At 41.0% G+C, this 18,823-nt stretch overlaps 1 protein-coding gene across 1 annotated transcript in view; it reads left to right on the forward strand.

The window, feature by feature from the left end:
- Positions 1 to 485: 485 nt before the first annotated feature.
- Positions 486 to 18,823, forward strand: part of PMPCB (peptidase, mitochondrial processing subunit beta) — a 27,814-nt gene continuing 9,476 nt past the window's right edge. The window contains exon 1 of the mRNA XM_035896871.1: positions 486 to 545. Coding sequence (XP_035752764.1) covers positions 486 to 545 — 60 coding nt within the window. The remainder of the gene's footprint in view (positions 546 to 18,823) is intronic.

The raw sequence follows: 18,823 nt of genomic DNA on the forward strand, positions 1-18,823 counted from the left end.
ACGCGGTCCTCTCGGGAGCCCGAGGCGGTGCCGCCATCGCCGGGGGTACCGGCACCCATGGCAAGTGCGGCGCCCGAGCGAGGCCCTGCGCGGCAGCCGGCCGCCCTCTCGCCGAGCGGCCCACCTCACAGGCCCCTGTACCCCCTTGGTCACTTCCCCTACGTTAGGAAGTTAAAACCAATGCCCAAGTTTCTTCGCGTGCTGGATCGCCTCCACCGCCTCAGCCCCTGTTGACGCCTGTGAGTGCTTCACACGCGGCTCCAGCCGATGGGCTGGGGAGTGTGGGATTTCGAGGCACCCAATCCAGAGAAACATGTATTTTTTTAAATCTTTCGTTACCTCCTTAAGCACATAGTACAACGGAAAGTAAAGGACAAAGCTATGCAGCTGTGATATGAAAAAAAAATCATGTATAGCAGCAATATGACATGAGTATCTGGAGCTCCGATAACACATTTACATACATTTTATCTTGAAGCTCAGGAATGGATGTCCAGTTTATTAGTGAAGAAATCTTACCCATGTTCAGAGGCCAAGTTCTCAAGGTAGGTCTTGGGAGGCTAGAAACATGAGCCTTACTCTTCTTATCATTGATCTATCATTCTCTTAATCTCTGTGAGGTAGAGGAAGGATAACACTACCAAATTATCTTGTTCTGTACAAGGAAGACAGTTATGTATTGGTTGCTTATGGGCGGGCAGATTTGCTGACCTTTGTCAGTGGAAAATCCTAATTTATTTCTTACTTCTGGCTCTTTTCACCTGACATTTCCTGATCATTTCTGATGATTTTCATACTGATCTCCTATCAGTATGTCTAATGCTAAACTGGCCTTGTAGTAGCCATGACTTTTACTTATATGTTATTAAACACACATCTGTATCGATTGAAGTTATTTCTACTGTTACTTTATGGAATCTAAGACCTACTAAAGGAGTTAGATGATAAAGCTGCTCTCCATAGCGCTGATCGATGCCCACTAACAGTAAGTAATAATTAGTGCCTGTGTATAGAAATTTGTGCAAGCCACTGGGTAAGTGCCTCCAGGCTGGTAGTAACTGACTGCAACAGTATAGTGGGTTTGGGATGCCCATCCTACACTTCAGCTGAGTATGTCTCCTGGTAGGCAGACCTGCCTCCGCATGTCATTTGGAAGTACTTTGTATGTCACCAGTGCTGCAAAAGCAGGAGGCTGTGCTTTAGTAAATGCATTTTGTCTCTGCTACAAATATAGATGTCAACGTTTGGAGGCTGTAAGTAAAGACAACTGCTGTCTGCGCAGCGTGCAGTTCTCACTTTGATGAGGAAACATCTCTTTCCTGGTATAACAGAATTTTATGGTTGTTTGAGACACTGCCAGAAGTCTGTATCGGCACCTGTTGCCTACTCTGCCACGCCAGTGCACAACAAGAGAAAATTCAGCTTCAGAGGTGCTCTTCAGCAGAACCAGAATTTTAAATCGGTTTCCTGTTTCAGTATTCCCATGAGCCAACTAAGATCTTGGTCTAGTCCTGCTGCTTTGGTAGGTTTTGATCTTTCAATGTCTTATGCACACAAATGCATTTAAACTGAGGAAAAGTCCCAATGGCACATCTGTGTAAACCCAGAACAGAGATCTCCCCGACTCTTCATACACCCCAGGAGTGCTAATGTGCTTAAAGGACTGACGTTAGGATCCTGCAGGAGTTGGAGGCCAGAAGTTATTAACAGATGGGAAAGTTCCAGCCATCTGTGCATGAGGTAAGAGTTTTTTGCTTGGCACCTAGTCCTAAGAAAAGGAGTTATAATAATTTTATTTTCTCCAGTGGCATGCATTCCTGGCATTTTTACTACTCAGACTGGCCCTATATATTGTCCACTATGTATGGGAATGGAAAAAGATTTGGGAGTTTCTTTGTACTGCAGAGAGGCACAGACACTGAGAAACAGCGAAATGGGGTTATTTTGGGGTCAGTGCATTTTATTTTCTGACAGTGAAATTTAACGGCTGAAACAGAATCCTTTTTTATTGAAATAGTTTTTGGGGTATACCATTTTCATTAACCACTTGGAAGGATAAGTTCCTTAACATAGCTTAATCTGCTTAATGCAACAACCTATATCTTAATTAGAATCGCACAGTTAGTATTTCATGAATTGTTTCCGCAGTGGTGTCTTTCCCTTGGAGATAGTGTATGCATTAATCATGGGCAGGACAGCTCAACTAACTCGATTATAAAACTGCCCTTGATGAAGGTTTTAACCTTCTATGCAACTGAAGTTTATCAGTATTTTGTTTAGATCTCTAAAGCGTAGAACTAATATCTTTTTCACAAAGTTTAATTTAGTCGGTTGACATAAGCTGCGTCAGAGCAAGATACTCACTGTCTTGGGCAGTAACTGAAGCACAATCTAAAGCAGGAAAAAGTAAAAATTCTGATCGTTAACATTTTTATAGCTTTATAACTGAGCTGTTTTAACTTGATTGAAAATCCTCCTAGATAAAATAAAATAAAAAATGTTGTACCATCTCTTGCTCCATCTTAGAATATCAAGTCATAGTCCAAAATCCCTTTAGGCTTACTCTTGCTATAGACTGGGCAATGTTTACTGTTAGAGTGCAGATGCAGTTTATCACAGCAAGAAGGCACACTTGCTGTAACAGTTTGTGCTGGATCTCTGAGTCAAATAAACTATCCTAGCAAAGAAGTTTTTCACCACTCTAGTATTAGCTATACTGAAATTCTACTAGCATAGAAATTTTGCACCTAAAGAAATTCTACTAAGCTAGTAAAAGCCTCTCTGGCAAGATTGGCCCATTTCAGGAGATAGTCAAACAGCCTAACCTAGCCCTCTAATTGTGGTGTGGAGAGGAAACCGCCCTTATGGCATCCACACTGTTTTGGAGAGAAGTTAAGGGAGAAAAGTTATTTGGCAACTGTTGCAGAGGCAAGAAGAGTTTCAAATCATGTTGGATGTTAAGTTGCCCTGTGAAAGAAGGTTCACAGTAATATTTCAGCAAAACATTAAATTGCCTTAGTTACAAAATTGATATATAATCAATATACAATACTGAATGAAATTACCATAAATGTCATGTTTACCATTACAAATCCAAACCTCTTATGTGGTAAAGTATTTGTCAATCTTTGGGACTACAGAGGAGGAACTTATGAACTACAGTTAACACAAAACAAAATGTGCTTCTAAATATTACGTGAGATCCTCTCTGATGCCTAGCTGGTATCTCTTTAACTCCTACTGAGGGGACAAAACTGGGGGAGACAATAAACTGGAACCATAACAGAGACATTTAGGTTGTGTTATACCCGTGATGGGCCAGGAGCGTTCCCCAGCCCTGACACCAAATTGTACGACGCATGTATTTTCATACAGATAAACCTTCCTAGCCCTGAAGAGCAGGTGGCTGCATCAGAACATCAGAACTGCTGCTGAGAGTCTGGCCCAGAGTAACCCCTGAAGCATGCTTGGGCACTGTCTGGGAGGATGCTAGTTGGCATGAGCCAAAACTCAGGTAGCAACTGTGCTAGCAATGTAATGCATATTAAAAGTGTGGCAACGTCCAGGCCTGTGCCCTAGCTTACTGAAACGCACCTAGCCTTAGCACCCGATTTTGAGATTTAACCATGTATCTCAGGGGAAATTAACGTTGTTACATTTGTTTCCAAAATTGGTGAAGCTTGGCAGTGTCATTGTGAACAAGCACTACCATGAGATGATGCTGTTACAGTCAGTACCTGATAATATACTGCACTACTGGAGAACATTTTGCAAAATTACTATCATTAAAATTTATTTAGGAAATTCAATCACAGTGCCTAAAAGGCCTGATCAGATCCAGATTCCTTTGTGAGTGGCACTGTGCAGAAAGAAAAATCCCTGCCCTTTTGCAACTGACTTTGTATTGGGCACAAGATACAGTAACAGGCTTAACAAACAGGAAAAAGATATTCTGGATGCACAAAGGAGAAAAAATGAGTATGTAGAGTAGCTCCTTACACGGTTAGGTTGTTATGAGTCTCTTGCTTTTATTTGGAAATTAGAGATTGTAGAACACTGTGCTGCTTTCATTGCAGGCAAGATGATGACAACCTGTTTCTTTGTGTCTAAATGCATTACTCAAAAATGTCCCTCTAACAATCATTCTAGACATACACTAAAATGGATTTGGTTTGTGACTATCCTTTATTTAAGGGAGCAGTTCTTAAGCATAGTGCCACGGGTTGGATGTAAATGTTGGCAATTGCCAAGATCTTAACTCTACCCTCTAGTTTTTTGATATGACCAGATTGCTGTCTGTATATGTAATGAATTCTCATGCCATTTATATCTCTGTGGTTTCATTTTTTTGTGGCTCTAAGAAGTATTTGGGCCTAATTCTGTGCTTTTATTCACCACAGAGCAAGTGGGTTACTGTGAGGCAGATATGCATCATCTGACAACCCCAGTGCTGGGTCTCAGCGGGTCTTTAAGATGGTCTGGCTCCCTTCATAGCTGTGAATGTAGCCCTTTGGCAGGGAGTGCCCGTTGTGAGTCCTCTGGAACGCGGGAAGAAAATTCATCCTGCCAAGACACAGCTTGCTTGTTTGGCATACGGTCAGCCTGCAAAATGAGAGGGCTACTGCACTGGCAGAACTACAAAGTGCTCGGGGAGGGACGAGATGCACATGTGTAGAAGGGGAAAGGGGCATGGTATGAAAGTATGGAAGAATATACTCTTAAGTATTTCATGGTGGGATGCTCTAGGCTGCATACATCTGCAGAAGGAGTATCTAGGCTGCCTGAAGAGGATGCTGGAAGGGTGAACAGGCCCGAGTTTTCACCAGCAGTGTCCCAAATGGGTTGCTCTTAGGGTGATTTTTGGGGGTGCACCAATACAGTGAAGAGCTGACCACAAGAGTGTGATGGGTCAGTTCAACTATTTATTCTACATGCTTTGTAGGAGCTGTCTATAGCTGCAGAGTGCTAAAACTGTCTCTTTCTACTCATGTTTGAACACAACACCTTTCAAGTCTTACAGACAGACAATGTTGGAGGTTCATAGGTGTTTATTTCCTGCTAAAGGGTGACATACCCATTCGGAGATCTTAGGATTGGAACAACTTCTTTGAATTCACTGTCTGTCTCATTTTTGAGTTTAAAGCCAGTATAACACCTCTGCCAGCAATGCAGAATAACACCAGTGATGGTCGTGGAAGAACTGGGGCCACCATTTACGCATGTACTTTCAGAGCACATATGGAAGGACAATGCCACATAGAAACATACAATCATATATAAATAGGCTCTTTCAGAAAGAACAAAACTAAGCAAGCTTGGTGTCCTGATCTTTTCTATTCACTGCTTTGTAGTTTCACCCTCCCAGTGCAATAATCCGAGCCCTCTCCATGCCTTCCATGACATCTGTTTGGGCAAGAGCCAGCGTGTGCTGTGGTTAACCCAGTCAGTTGTATGTGCAGGCAGACTGGCCAGCAAGTGCACGTGTCCACTGGCGCACGCTGAGATACTACATGCTGCCATGTTTTACCTACTTTTCTCATACTTGGGGAACTAATTTGAGTCTCCTTCCTATATGCAGATACTGGTGCTAAAGAAAGTTATAGGAACTCAATTACTTTGGGCTGCATTAGGCTTACTTCGGGGTGTACTATGCTCCGATGCCTTGGTCCCTTGACTGACCAGAACAGATGCTTTTGGAGCATCATTTAGATCCCATCAAACACAAATTTTTAATGTTTACTGTCTATGAAAACCAGGCTTCAGGGAAAAGGACAGATGCCTACCCAGGTTTCTTCACAGTGCGAACTGGGATGTAGCTGAGTTGTCCATTTCTACTAAGAAAGCAGGGAATGCTCTAAGACTTCCTAATCCACAGAAAGCCCTTGGAATTTCTTTCCTACTTTCAAATATCATTGAAATTGGCCAATTAGTTTGGCAGAAAGGCATGGAGCATGGTTTCACAAGAAACCTGGTTAAAATCAGATAATGCTGGTGGTATTGTAACCAAAAACTTCTGCATAATTTCAAAAAAGTTAGTTTTTAGATTACAATAAAAATATATTGTGAAATGGAAAACAAGAAAAAATAATGACTTTTAAAATCATGTAAAGTTACTATAGGGAAATAGTCATGAATAAGAAAGGTATATAACAATGAGGTAAGCCAGAGTTTCCTTTGATTGCTTGTAAATATTCAGAGTCATGGACCATCCTTTTTTCTTGCCTGCACAAATATTTTTGTAGCTTTGTTTTACAAGCATCGTAGAAATACAGGGCTAGAAGGGACTTCAAGAAATCCCATAGTTCAAACCACTACTTTCAGTGAGGATCTTTCATAATTGGAGTATTACTGTAACTGTCAGCACCCCACACAGGCATGCTATGTGCTACAAGGAGCTGCTTTCAGCTGCTAAGCTGCTGCTCTGGCACTAATGGAACCTGCTGGGTTTCCTGCTGAGCTCAGTACCCTGCTACTGACCTCCTGAAATGAGTCTGAAACCTCTTCTGCATCCACAGCTCCCAGGAGGGAGAAGGAAGGAAAATCTGCTTTGGTTTTAACAGCTGGCACTGAATAGAGGAGAGAGTTATAAATAAATGGAAATAAAGAATGAAGGCATGTGACTAAAGCCATGAAGGTCACTTTTTGGTATGCTAACAGATGAGCAATGCTCTGAGTGGCATTTGACAAAACATCGCTCTGAGTGTGTAGACATGATGATGATGTCAAGAGGCTCATCTGAATTGGGATTCAGGAAGATCCTCTATTTAAATCCTGTCTGAGCTACTGACAGGCTGCATGACCTTCTAGAATATACTGAGCTCCATGGGTCAAATTGGTCTTCGCTGCAACTAAATTGACTACAATGGAATTATTCTGGGAGAGAATTTGATTTCTCAGACATCAGTCAACACATCTGGTTCACTGAATAAATGAAAGAAAGCAAGCATAGATGTCGCTGGAAAACAGATGCACCTGAACCGAGTCTTTTCATCCTGGCAAAACTAGAGCAGAACTGCACAATTTTTACTTAAAATGCATAAACAGTTGTTGATGGTGATCTATTGCTGATGCAAACTCTGAAGGTAACAGATTTTTTTTCAAGGTAATTATTAGTGTCATTGTCTTTTTCAGAAGGGATGTAATTATCATGTATGTTATTTATAACTTGGGAAATGACTGATGATTCTTTAAGTATTCTGGTATAGATTGTTTTTTTGTCAAAGAAGTAATAATGATAAATAACTCAAGTGTACAGCACAATGCTTCGCAGTGGTAAGCTTCTTCCATAGAAAATGCTTTTGGAGTCAGATAACAGAGTAATGGTGTTAATTAATAAAAGATAATTTTTATTAAAAGTACTCAAAGAACAGAAGCAGAGAATAAAACAACCTCTAAAATGGGTGGGGAGGGAGGGGGGAGGGAAGGTAGCTTCTAAGCTTCCTGCTTCCTGGGATGGAAGCTTTTAGAAACCACAACTTTTATGGATTTTGGGGAAGATAAAGAAGTGACTTGCTCCTTTCTAGCAAATTAAGTGAGGGACTGGTGTTCTGTTACTGACGTTTAACTCCACTATTTATGTTTAATTCTAGAAGTACTGGAAATTTCAAGTGGGATTTCCCCTAGTTTCACCATGACCTCTACCAAGTTTCTTCAGAACTGAAATGAAGAAGTTCAATTGTGAGCATGTTTTCAAGCTTTGCTGAAAAGACACCGAATCTTGGTGTCTGTGTACCTGTGTCACTAGGAGAACTTTGAGGAGCTTAGAAAGTAAGTGTAAAAAGACCTAGACAGAACAGTGGTTTGCAGAGCAATGGCAGGAGATGTTCTCCAGCACAGATAAAGCTAAACAAAGGGTTCTTCTCTTATCCCTGCCATTCCTATAATTTAAACAAAATGAGCAGTTACAAATCTAAGGGTTCTTTTATCCCGGCTGCTCACATGATCTAAGTTTAAAAAGTATTTACAAAACAGAACAACCTTAATAAAAACAATTTTCCCGTTTCATGTATGCTGTACTGTTCATCTACCAGAGATACCCTAATTCTAGATAAAACAAAACTGAGATTTAACAAGTAGGAAAAAAAATACTTGACATAATTGAAGAAAACTTGGAGAGGCGACACTGGTACATTTTTTTGTCCTCTTTCATGCCAATTTAGTAATGAGGACAATGGAGTTGCTTCCCTAGACATGATTATAAAAAAGAGCTGAAAGAGTTTTCTGGTTCATCCTCTTGCTTCAGAGCAGAATCCACTCTATCTAATCAGCTCCTGTCAGATATTTGTTCAAGCTGACCTTGAAAATTTGCAGTCATGCAGATTCTTCAGACCTCTCCACAGTGCACTTCTGCATAACCTTCCTCACAGCTCAAAAGCTTTTTGTAAAATATAACTTAAATCTTCAAGTTGCAGTTCAAGGTTATTACTTCTTGCCGTATGAGTAGACATGAAGAACACTTCATATCTCTGCAATACTTTTTTTGTGTTTGAGAACTGATACCATATCTTCCCTCAATCATCTCATTACTAGACTAAACAAATGAATTCTTTCCATCTTACCCAATGGGTCACATTTTCTATACCTCTAAAAATTACATGGCTCTACCATGGTTTCTCTATTGGTCTGTCTTCAAGTGAGGTGCCCAAAAATGGATGTTGTACTCCAGCTGAGGTCTTATCTGTGCTGATTTGAACAGAACTTTGCTTCATGTGTCTTTTATAGAGCTGTTTATACTCCCCAGTGTGAAGTCTGCTTATTTTACAACAGTATGACAGCCCTGGCTTCTTCAGTTCATGATGCAATATTACCCCCAGATGCTTTCCTGAGGGGCATACTGCTTACCAATAACACTCCATCACTTTCCTGTGCAGCTGGTTATTTTAAAAATACTACCTTACATTATTCCGTCTTGAATGACATCCTATCTTTTCAGATAATTTCTCTGGTTTGTTGCCGTTTTTTATTCTGATGTTTATCCTATGACACGATGTACCTGTGCACTCATACCACTCAGGCCGCTGCATTGAGACAACGTGGCAGATTCACGTTCCTGTCTCCTGAGGAGAGGCCTTGCACCCCTCAGGAAGGAAGGTGTCATGGGGCAGAACTAGCACAGTGTAGGCATGCCACAACCACCCCCTGCCCAATTCCCTGTGGCCCTCAGGAGAAGACAAAGGGGAATGGGGCAAGAGGTGGGGGAATTTCCAAGGAAAATTGAATCTGGCCCCTAGATAGATCCAGAGTATTTCCTTAGCTAGCCATGCATGCTTCCTGCAAGACCAGGTTAAGAGCTTTATATAGTCAACATACGAAGCATCTATTGCTGCTCTATAATCTGCAAGGCCTGTGTCCACGTTCTGGAATGCTGCTTTTAATAGGTTGTTTTCTCATAAAACTGCATTGCCTGTTACCTATCACCATAGGATTACAGGATAATTGAGTTTGAAAGGGACCTCAGGAGGTCTGTATTCCAATCCCCTGCTCAAAGCAGGGTCAGCTATGAGTTCAGATTAGACTTCATCCTGTTGGATTTTGAAAACCTGCAAGAGTGTAAACTTCACAAGCTCTCTGGGCAACCAGTTCCACAGCTTGACTGCCTCACAGTGAAAATGTTTTCCCTTAAAACCAGTTTGAACCTCCCTGATTTCAACTTACGCCCATCGTCTGCCATACTCCCACCATATAGCACTTCGAAGAGCCTGGCTCCATCTTCATGGTAATCTCCATTTTTCTATTGTATAGATGCTTAAGTATACTTTATTTTTTCTATTATTTGGCAAAAGGAACTGAAAGGCAAAGAACTGCCTCTCCTGAATTCCTGAGTTTTGGATTGTCCTTTTTTTTTTCCATTTGTATGATTGACAATTTCCTTTCTTATTTAAATTATGCATTCCTTGTTTAGAGAGGGAATTAAGCAGTTACTTCTGAGAACTAGTAGAGAATGGTTAAGGGAGTTAGTTATATCAGGCTGACAAAATTTAGAACATTAATTTATCCAAGTTGTCTTTATCTGTTCTTCCCCTTTTCTACCTGGAAGTCTTATTCCCTTCTTTAGCTTACAAATCAAAGCAAGGCATCATAGACAAGCATTTGCAGAAGTCAAAGCAAGGAGGTAAAAAAAGAGACATTAGGAAGCATTTATTTACTGAGAGGGTAGTCAAATGCTGTCAGTGTTTAAGAGGCATTTGGACAATGCCCTTAACAACATGCTTCAACTTTTGGTCAGCCCTGAAGTGGTCAGGTGGTTGGACTAGATGATTGTTGCCAGTCCCTTCCAACTGAAATATTCTATTCTGTTCCATTCCATTCCATTCCATGTTCTGCTTGTGTCAGCCACCATTTCATGCAAGTCATCTGTTTAAAGGCAGGTACTTTGAATTAAATCAGAGAGTCTCATTGCCTGTGCTGAACCTGCAAAATCAGATAGCAAATCTTAACTATGCACATAGTTCCTGGTGCTTTATTGCAAACTGTGTTAGATGGGTTCTCCTTATTCGAATATACATAATTTGTGATAGACTTTATGTAGGCAGAGAAAGTCAATCCATGCATTTCTGAGAAATGTTTGAGGACCTTACATGGATGAAATAAAAATTGCATGTAAATGCCACATATTCTTTCTTTTATTTATCCAGAGGCTGCTGAGAACTTTGAAAAACAGTGAAGAAGAATTTCAAGAAGCTTTGGGGAGTTTAGAGTTTCTCAATAAATCTCTTGTGATCAATTTATACGCATAATCATACTAAAAATTACTCCTAGTGCTTAACTTGTAATTCAAAAAGAAAAGATCGAGACATAAATAATTTCACTGGTAGAAAGCCAACACTAGAAAATATGGGTTATCATAGCAAAAAAAAAACAAAAAAAAAAGTGGGCAAGTAGAAAGAAATAGCTCTGAGATTCATGCACTGTGCAGCTGGCAGTAAGTTATGAAGCTTTCTGGTTTTATTTTTTATACCTGATTGGGGAAAAATGTTTCAGGATAAAATAAATACATTACATAGTACAAAAAGTAGATCTGCCAGCATGAATAGACTAGCAGGATGACTGATAGCCATAGTCAGACACACGGGAGATTACGGCTAATGCTGAAAGTAGTGCAACCACTGTGCAGTACCATCAATGCAATAGCTGCAACCAGCTAGGGGGTGTAACTGCCCATCCCCTAATTCCATTGAATCTACTTAGTAGTAGTGATTTGGCTTCCTATTCCAAACCTTCTTTCGCTTGACACACTACAGCTCATCTGCTATGAAGACCATGTCGTATTTGAAAATGCCTCTTAGGTAGATCTCTTAAGCCTCTCACACTAACCAGGTTCTTCCTTATATACTTAGTTAAATGGGGCTTTCAAAGAAAAAAATATATATTCCAGAGGTACACAGGTGCTCTCATGCCTTCCAGGTGGTATCCGAAGTTCCAAAGACAAATGTGGAAGCAAATGTGTTTAAGGCATACTGGATCTTTATGCATGTGCATCAATTTGAATGCATTCTGGACACTTCAAGCTTACTGAGTGTCTACAGGCCAACTCATTAACGTGGATGCACTGAAATTCTTGCATTGCGAACCTGATGATTTTCTGAGCATATGTGGCTCGAGTTGCATGGCTTTTGTGAAGGAGAAGCATCACAATGCACACGAAATACAGAGAAGACCTGTGTATGCGCAATGTCTGGGATTAGTAGATGTTTGGCAGCCTGCTTGGAGTTACTGCTCTGCCCTAGCTGCCAAACATCTGGAAATTAGTAGAAAAATGTAGAAAAGTGGTAGGGAAGAAAATGACCAGCAAAAGCAGCTGTCTCCCACAAAAAAAAAAAATGCTAGGTCTGGCACTGTGGGCTGTAACAGGATTTGAGAAAGGCATCAGTCTGGGACATAGAGTACAGTGGGTTTGAGAAGTTCCAGAAACTGTTTCCTCCAGAGGACTATTAAAAAAAGCCAGTGAATCTGGAATCAGGCTGGAAAAAGATCTTTAGTGATATGCACCACTAAACGCAGTGGAATCAGATTGTTAACTTGAAATTTAGAAGTTTAAATACCAACTTTAGCAAGTTAGCTGCTTATGTGAACACAAATATCCAACCAATGTTATCCCACATTCCCAAACTCCTTCTGCTGGCTTCTCAGGTTATAAAAGCTCCAACTTTTCTCTTTGCCAGCCATCTGCCAACACCCCTAGCTTTTCCCTTGATAATTTCTACAGTGTGGTTATTAATTTCACAAAAATCAGCACAAAATACAGTTGCTACAGACTCTTGAACCCTGAATACGTGCATGCATAAAAAAAAAAACTTATTGTAATATAAAGATAAATAAGATAAGGAATACTCAAGTGATTGCTTTATTTGATTTAATTAATGGCAAGAACTCAGTATTTAAATTTAAGTAAAGATGCTGCAGAATTTCCAGCCTGTTGCATTAAAATGCTGGAGGCCCTTACAAAATATAAGTTCAACTTATACATTATACATTTATAATCTGTGTAATATCCTCTAATAATTTAATAAAACATGTGGATCTGATGTTTAGATAAGGGAAGCCTGGGATGAACTACTAGCCTGAAGCTCAGGATAGGATTTGTTTTGCCTGAAGGTAGCTGCGTAGAACTTGGGTATCTATAGTCTGCTGGACTAGTCATTCGTTCCTCTACAATCACCGGGAGAGAGGATTACCACCAGGAGATGTTTCTTAGTAATCATTCTAATAAAGGTGTCCAGAGTACAATGGATAACCCACATTTTGGGGGTGCCTGTTTCTCTCTACTCACTATTGAGAGAGTGTAGAGGACTGGTTTTATACAGCTGGAGTTGGGTGTGCTGAGTGATGCCACCTCAGCACGTGAGTGCGGGGCAGGCCTGCAGCATATGGAGAAGAGCCAGACTTGAATTTGGCCAGCCTGCAATAGCATCGTGGACCCCAGAGAGTCTACAGCACCATGGCAATCAGTCCAGGCTATAAAACCAGCTAAGAAGCTGGATAGAGCTGTAAAGCTGAATGCTTATATACATTGCTTCCGCAGTTAAACTGCAACGGGGAACCATGGTAGCTAAACAAAACCTGCCCTGGATCAATGACTATTTTGGGTAAGTCAGTCCATACTCACACTGTACTAGTATCTGTATAAAACTACATGGTCTGTAGTTTGTGTTTGCTAATGCTTACTTAAGCATTACTGAGATTATAGGGATTAAAGATTGAGAAAACAGGGTTTAAGAGAGGAGATAAAAGAGAAAACTCTGTTATCTGGATATTAGAATAGCATGTAACTGTACATTTACTATATCATAAGCTGTGACGAGCAGCATTAACAGCATTTTTGTGTAATGGAAAATGTACTCTCCTTCCACAGACTGTTAAGAAAAGCTGCTTACAGCATTGCTACCTGAATGATGTCTGAACAGAGGAAGAATGAATCACAGAATCAAAGAAATGGTGGCTGTCTTGGCTGCCTGATCAGGTGCCAAATTCTAATATTTTCAGTAATTGCATTAATTTAATTTTTCACTAACTAACTGTTTTAATTTCTATTGAATTATACTAGAGACTTGGGTGACCTTTTAGTTATTTTTTCCGGAGAAAATATTTTGGTGAAGTGACTTTTCCTTAAAATGAGCAAAAGGTTGAAATAAATGTTGGAGTTTTGGGAACTCATCCACCATCAAATCAGAATAATGATACAAAACAATGCACCTGTATGTGGTTATAGTCAAAGGAAGGTATGGAAATGACACTTGTATAGAGTGCCAACAAAAGCAATAAAAAAGATCTAATTTCTAAGATCCTTGTTCTGTAATGAGCCTGCTAAAAGGCAAGGAGAAACCTGTTTGTTTTGCTAAATTGGATGAACATACCCACAGGAATTTCCTCCTGAGTTACTGCATCTTCTTGAAAAAGTGTTGTCATGAACTATCCAAATGCTTTCCATTGATCTTTCTGAGAAAAGCCTTCAGAAGTCAGGTGGTAAGTTTTCTGGCACTTACCGACAGGTGTCTCTCTCTTATTTCAGTGCACAAATACCTATGAGAAAAAGAACTGCATGCAGACAGAATACTATAATATTCCCTGAAGAAAGTTTTTAATCAGCAGCTTCAAAGGAGTGCTCTGTTAATGAGCAACTGAAATGTTATAAATTCAGCCAGCAGCCTTTACGTTTAATTTAGACAGTCTTCCTTGTAGCTCGAGAGTACAAAAGACCAGTGTCAGTGGCCTGTAGGCCTCTGCAGTTGCTGCCCAGTGATTAACCATGGGAAAGAAAAGCTATTTGCAATTTAATTAGCTGGAGGATAACCTATAGTTAATACTGATCAAAATAATCAGCTAGATGCCAGTGAGCAGCTGGCATGAAAATTGGACAACATAGCGTTCATAAAGTTTGCTTTGTATTCTCAAACAGCTTTATTCACAAAAAACCAATCCTCTGCAAAAAAGTAGCGTTTCTTGAGCCCATGTTTTCAGGCTCGTTTGAATTCTGCTTGCTTGGCTAAGCTAAAGCCAATTCCTGGCAGCGGGACTTCGGCATATTCATTAAGTGCAATACTATATCATTGCTTTAAAAACATAGTGGATTGTCAATAAGCAGTGAGCACGACGACTCTACAAAAAGCCAACACAGCACTAAACAGTAGTTTAGCTGAAGGCAATTTCAATTGTTAATGCTTTTACTGGGTGCTGGTTTCAGCAGTTTTGAAGGTCTTTTTCCTGAGTAGTGCTGTTCTGATGCTCGGTTGCTGCGGCCTCTTGTCTGGGGTTGAATCAACCTGTAATCCAGGATAGCTCTTCCAGACTACTCCCATAGTAACCTCATCATGATAGTGTGTCTTGCTGATAAGAACTTTTTCTCTGTTTCAGAAGAAATATTTTATCTATACAATTGAAAGAAAAACCTTCCTATGTGATCGTGCTTTCTTTGCCCACATCAAGACTGCCACTCTAGTTCAGAGTTACAGCAGGGCTTGTTTCCAAGTATTGTGTTCAGCCCCTATGTTGACACATGGCTATATATGCATCAGGTATGTATATGCAGATTTCTGATTTATATCACTTTCGCTGCTACTACATGGAATTGTTTTACAAAGTAGAAGTATTACTCTAGCAGCAACCAGCTAGTTCTAAGAGTGCTGGAACTAGCTGGATCTTTATTCATATTGGGTATTTGCAGAGTCTCTCCCCGTGTGTGTGAGCTGACACCACAGCCTTCTCCTCAGCTGGCAGTTCCTGGCTGCTCGTTTTCATGAGACATAGGAATGGCCTTATCTTTGGGATCTTTGTGCCACGTTTGGTTGATACTGTACAGTAATCGGCATGGAAACCTCACTTCCCCAGAAAACCAGTTGGAATTATATAATTCAGACTGCGTATTACTTCTGGTTTTGGAGTTCCTGATGAGTTTGAAGGGTAAAGCCCGCTTAAAAACCAAAAGTGGCATTTGGTCCTTTTTCAGAAACCTGTTTATGAGGGTTGCTAATCTAAAATAGCTACTTAGTGTAAAATACAAAGCTTTTCATACTTAGGGTGAAATCTGGAGTCTGGATTTGAAAGAATCAGATTGTCATCCCGAGAATCTCACCTATCTCATCTACCCATTTCATAAGGCTCCGTGGCATCCTGAATTTGGCAGGCAACTCTTTATGTATCATTGCAATACTGCAGGATAGATGACAAGGACATCGTTTATACAGAACTCCCCTCTGCTAATCCTGGCCCTTCTACTTCATTGTTGCTTGAGATGGGATGCATAAGAACCATGAGGGAAGGTCTCATTTTCCCCATCTGGGAGCTGCAGATAATACTGTTTACCTAAACCAGAGGGATGTTGTGAGCATTCATTGTTATAATAGTCCATTTCTAAATAATTGTATAAAGAGATTGTTAAACCATTTAAAAAGTAGTGTTTTGTAAGACTTCAGTGGTGAATGTTTATATATTCGGCTCATACTCTTACACCACCAGTATTTGTTTTATTTTATTGCATTTTTAGCTGACTAATAACATTTCTTAATTTAAAGTTGCATCTCTCTAATGACCTTTGCTGAATGCTGAATTTTAGATTGCATTTACATATGAGACACTGCTATTTTGTTAAGTAGGAGACGTATTATGAGGATAATCAGTTTATCTTAAGCTGTAATTCTATGTCTAGCAAGGATTCAAATTTCTAGGATGGAGGATGGCTAATGGCTTAGTGAAGTCTGGTAAAACATCTTTGAGATAAATCCCAGCATAATGAGATCAGTTAGATCTAACTGTAAAATGGAAGAGAAGCTTAATTTTAATTTTCAAATGCAGAGTTTGGTGCTTTGCTTTTTTATTTTACAACTTGACAGAGATACATCTGAAATTAAAAAAAATGCTTGAACTGGATGGATCTTTTGAATATGCATAAACTAAAAGGGAGAAACTGAACTAAAATAAAAAAGGAGAAGTAGCTAACTTCATGCAAGGTTAGATTTTCTATGCCACAGAAACTAATTTGCCTCCAATGTAAATTCTCTGGTGGAAGGATGTGCCTACTTTGCAGCTACAAAATGCTTCTTACATAGGTTATGTGGGTACTAAAATAGTACAGGCAGCAAAATAACAGTGGCAGTAATTTCAGTCACAGAGATCTACAGTTACATATGCAACCAAGGGGTCCTGGTCAAATTAGGTAGCATCTGGTTTCTTGGCATTTAGGTTTGCATGTTAACTAATGGGTTAACAACAGTTTCCACTTTTATTTTTAAATGTGTGTAATGCTTTTGTGGTTTACTGTTTTCATGCAATTACAGTCCTTGTGACAGAAACTGGACAGGCCCCGCTGCAGGATTAAAGCTGCTGTTTAAGCACACAGAGTATGAAGTGGCAGTGCAAACTTTTTAGGGCAGTCAGTACATTTTCATTCTGAACTCCAAAGGGAATAACAACTTGCCTACACACACAAAATATTCCAGAAAAGCTATGTATTTAAAATACGATGGCTTTTTCTGAAATTGCTCTGTGTTTTGGAGTCTGAGAAGGTAAATCACGGTGAATTGCCTTCTCAAGCTTTAGCCTCTGAGACAGCTCAGGGGCTTCTTACCACCGTCACCATCATTGGTGAGTCACAGTAGTTTTGTCACCTCAAATCTGCTTGTGACTGACAGCTCTTGCGAATCAGCTCTGAGTAACAGGCTGCTGGCAGTTATAGGTGACTGCTCACACTCAGCAGGAGGATCCTCAGTTCCCCCCATTCTCAAGACCCAGCGCGGAAATAGAGCCCAGCGCAAGAGACTGAGGGCACTCATCAACTCGGCGCTGAGCTCCTTTGGAAACTGGCTGTATCTGTGAAAGAGGAAAGCACAGGGGCCACAGAAGGCAGGTGCTGAAGGATCTCAGGAAAAGCCAATACTGTATCTGAGGCCCAAGATCAGGAAGAGTCCTTCTGATCATCTGTCGAGAGCCCAGCTTTCTATCTCATTTTGGAACAGAGCAATGTCAGAAGTACTGTGCTACAGTCTGAGGCAGAGGGGAGTTACTGAGTTAGGAAAATAGTACCAAAACCCAGTGCCTGCCCTCCAGCATATGTAGTACAGATTTTTTTTTTTAAATTGTGTTTTGTTTCTTTGTATTGTATCACATTTAACACTGTGTGGCACTTGGACACATAATAGAATTTCAACTCTGATTTTCCCTAATTTTTGAGATAATACTTGATTAGCCAAGTGAAAACTTCTAACTCCAGGAAAAAAAAGTAAAAATTTTAAACAGGATGTAAAATCTGACAGCACTGCTTTCTGCATGTCTTTACCTATTTATCTATAGCCATACACCCCAAGCATACTCAGGAACAATTTTTGGCACTGAAATGAAGTTGCCTCTACTGATTCCTTGCTAGAACTTTTCCCAGCCCAAATTTGGCTCTTGTCAAGTCCTATTCCCGCAAGACTTTCCCAGGCCCTGGCAGCGGGGATGGACTGTTCCCAGCAGAGAGTTTGCACAGGGCCATCCTGTGTTGGGAGCTGAGGGAGTTCACCAGGATTGGCATGGGCAGTTTCCTGCCAGCTGGCCTCAGTAGAGCATTGAATGTACTGGTCTCGATGATGGCTTCCTACCCTTAACAGTCCAGTCTCCCAGATACGTTGCATACATTCATAAAGCTTCTTAAAGCACGGCTTTGGATGGTGATCTTGTTTCAGTCTCAGGATTTTCCCCAGTTAGGGTGGACCTGCCTCGCAGGAAATGTGCCCTCGACTAGCAGTGCCATAACAGCCTATTTCAATGCTGTGTGGAAGGACGTGGCTGAAGGATCCTCAGTGGGCTGCAAGCTCTGCCCGCAGCAGTTCACAAACTAGCTCTAGCTGAAGAAACGCAGGTCTCTGTGGTTACTGGAACTGGCAATAATGGCTTACTGCGAGGGAAACTGGCTTTCCTGAATTGCACTGTTCTGTGGGGCAGTTGGGAGAGCCGGGCGGTTAAAACCTAGGCCTGTTTCCCACAGCTTATAATTAGCCAGCTCTGGAATAGCATGGTTTGACTGTGGTTTGTTGGAGCATCCCATTGAAACTACGAATTACAGCGGAAGCAGTGGTTTTGTGAGGAATATAAACTTGCCACGGCTCCCATCAGGTGCCAGGCCTCACCCCTACTGCTGGGCCCACACCGCTGAGGCCTGGCCGAGGCCCCGGTGCCGGTGTTTCCTCACGAGGGGGTCAGACCCCTCCGGGGGCCTCGGGCAGCGGCAGCGCCGTAAGGGGCCCTGAGGAGAGGTCAGATTACCGCACTGCCGCGGGGGCTGGTTAGGATGAGGGCAGGTAAAGGCGAGGAGGCAGTTTTAACCGGGAGCCGGCGGGTAACGCCGGAGCCG

This window comes from Egretta garzetta, unplaced genomic scaffold, assembly GCF_000687185.1.
Source record: "Egretta garzetta isolate BGI_Z169 unplaced genomic scaffold, ASM68718v1 scaffold156, whole genome shotgun sequence".
Lineage (NCBI taxonomy): Eukaryota > Metazoa > Chordata > Aves > Pelecaniformes > Ardeidae > Egretta > Egretta garzetta.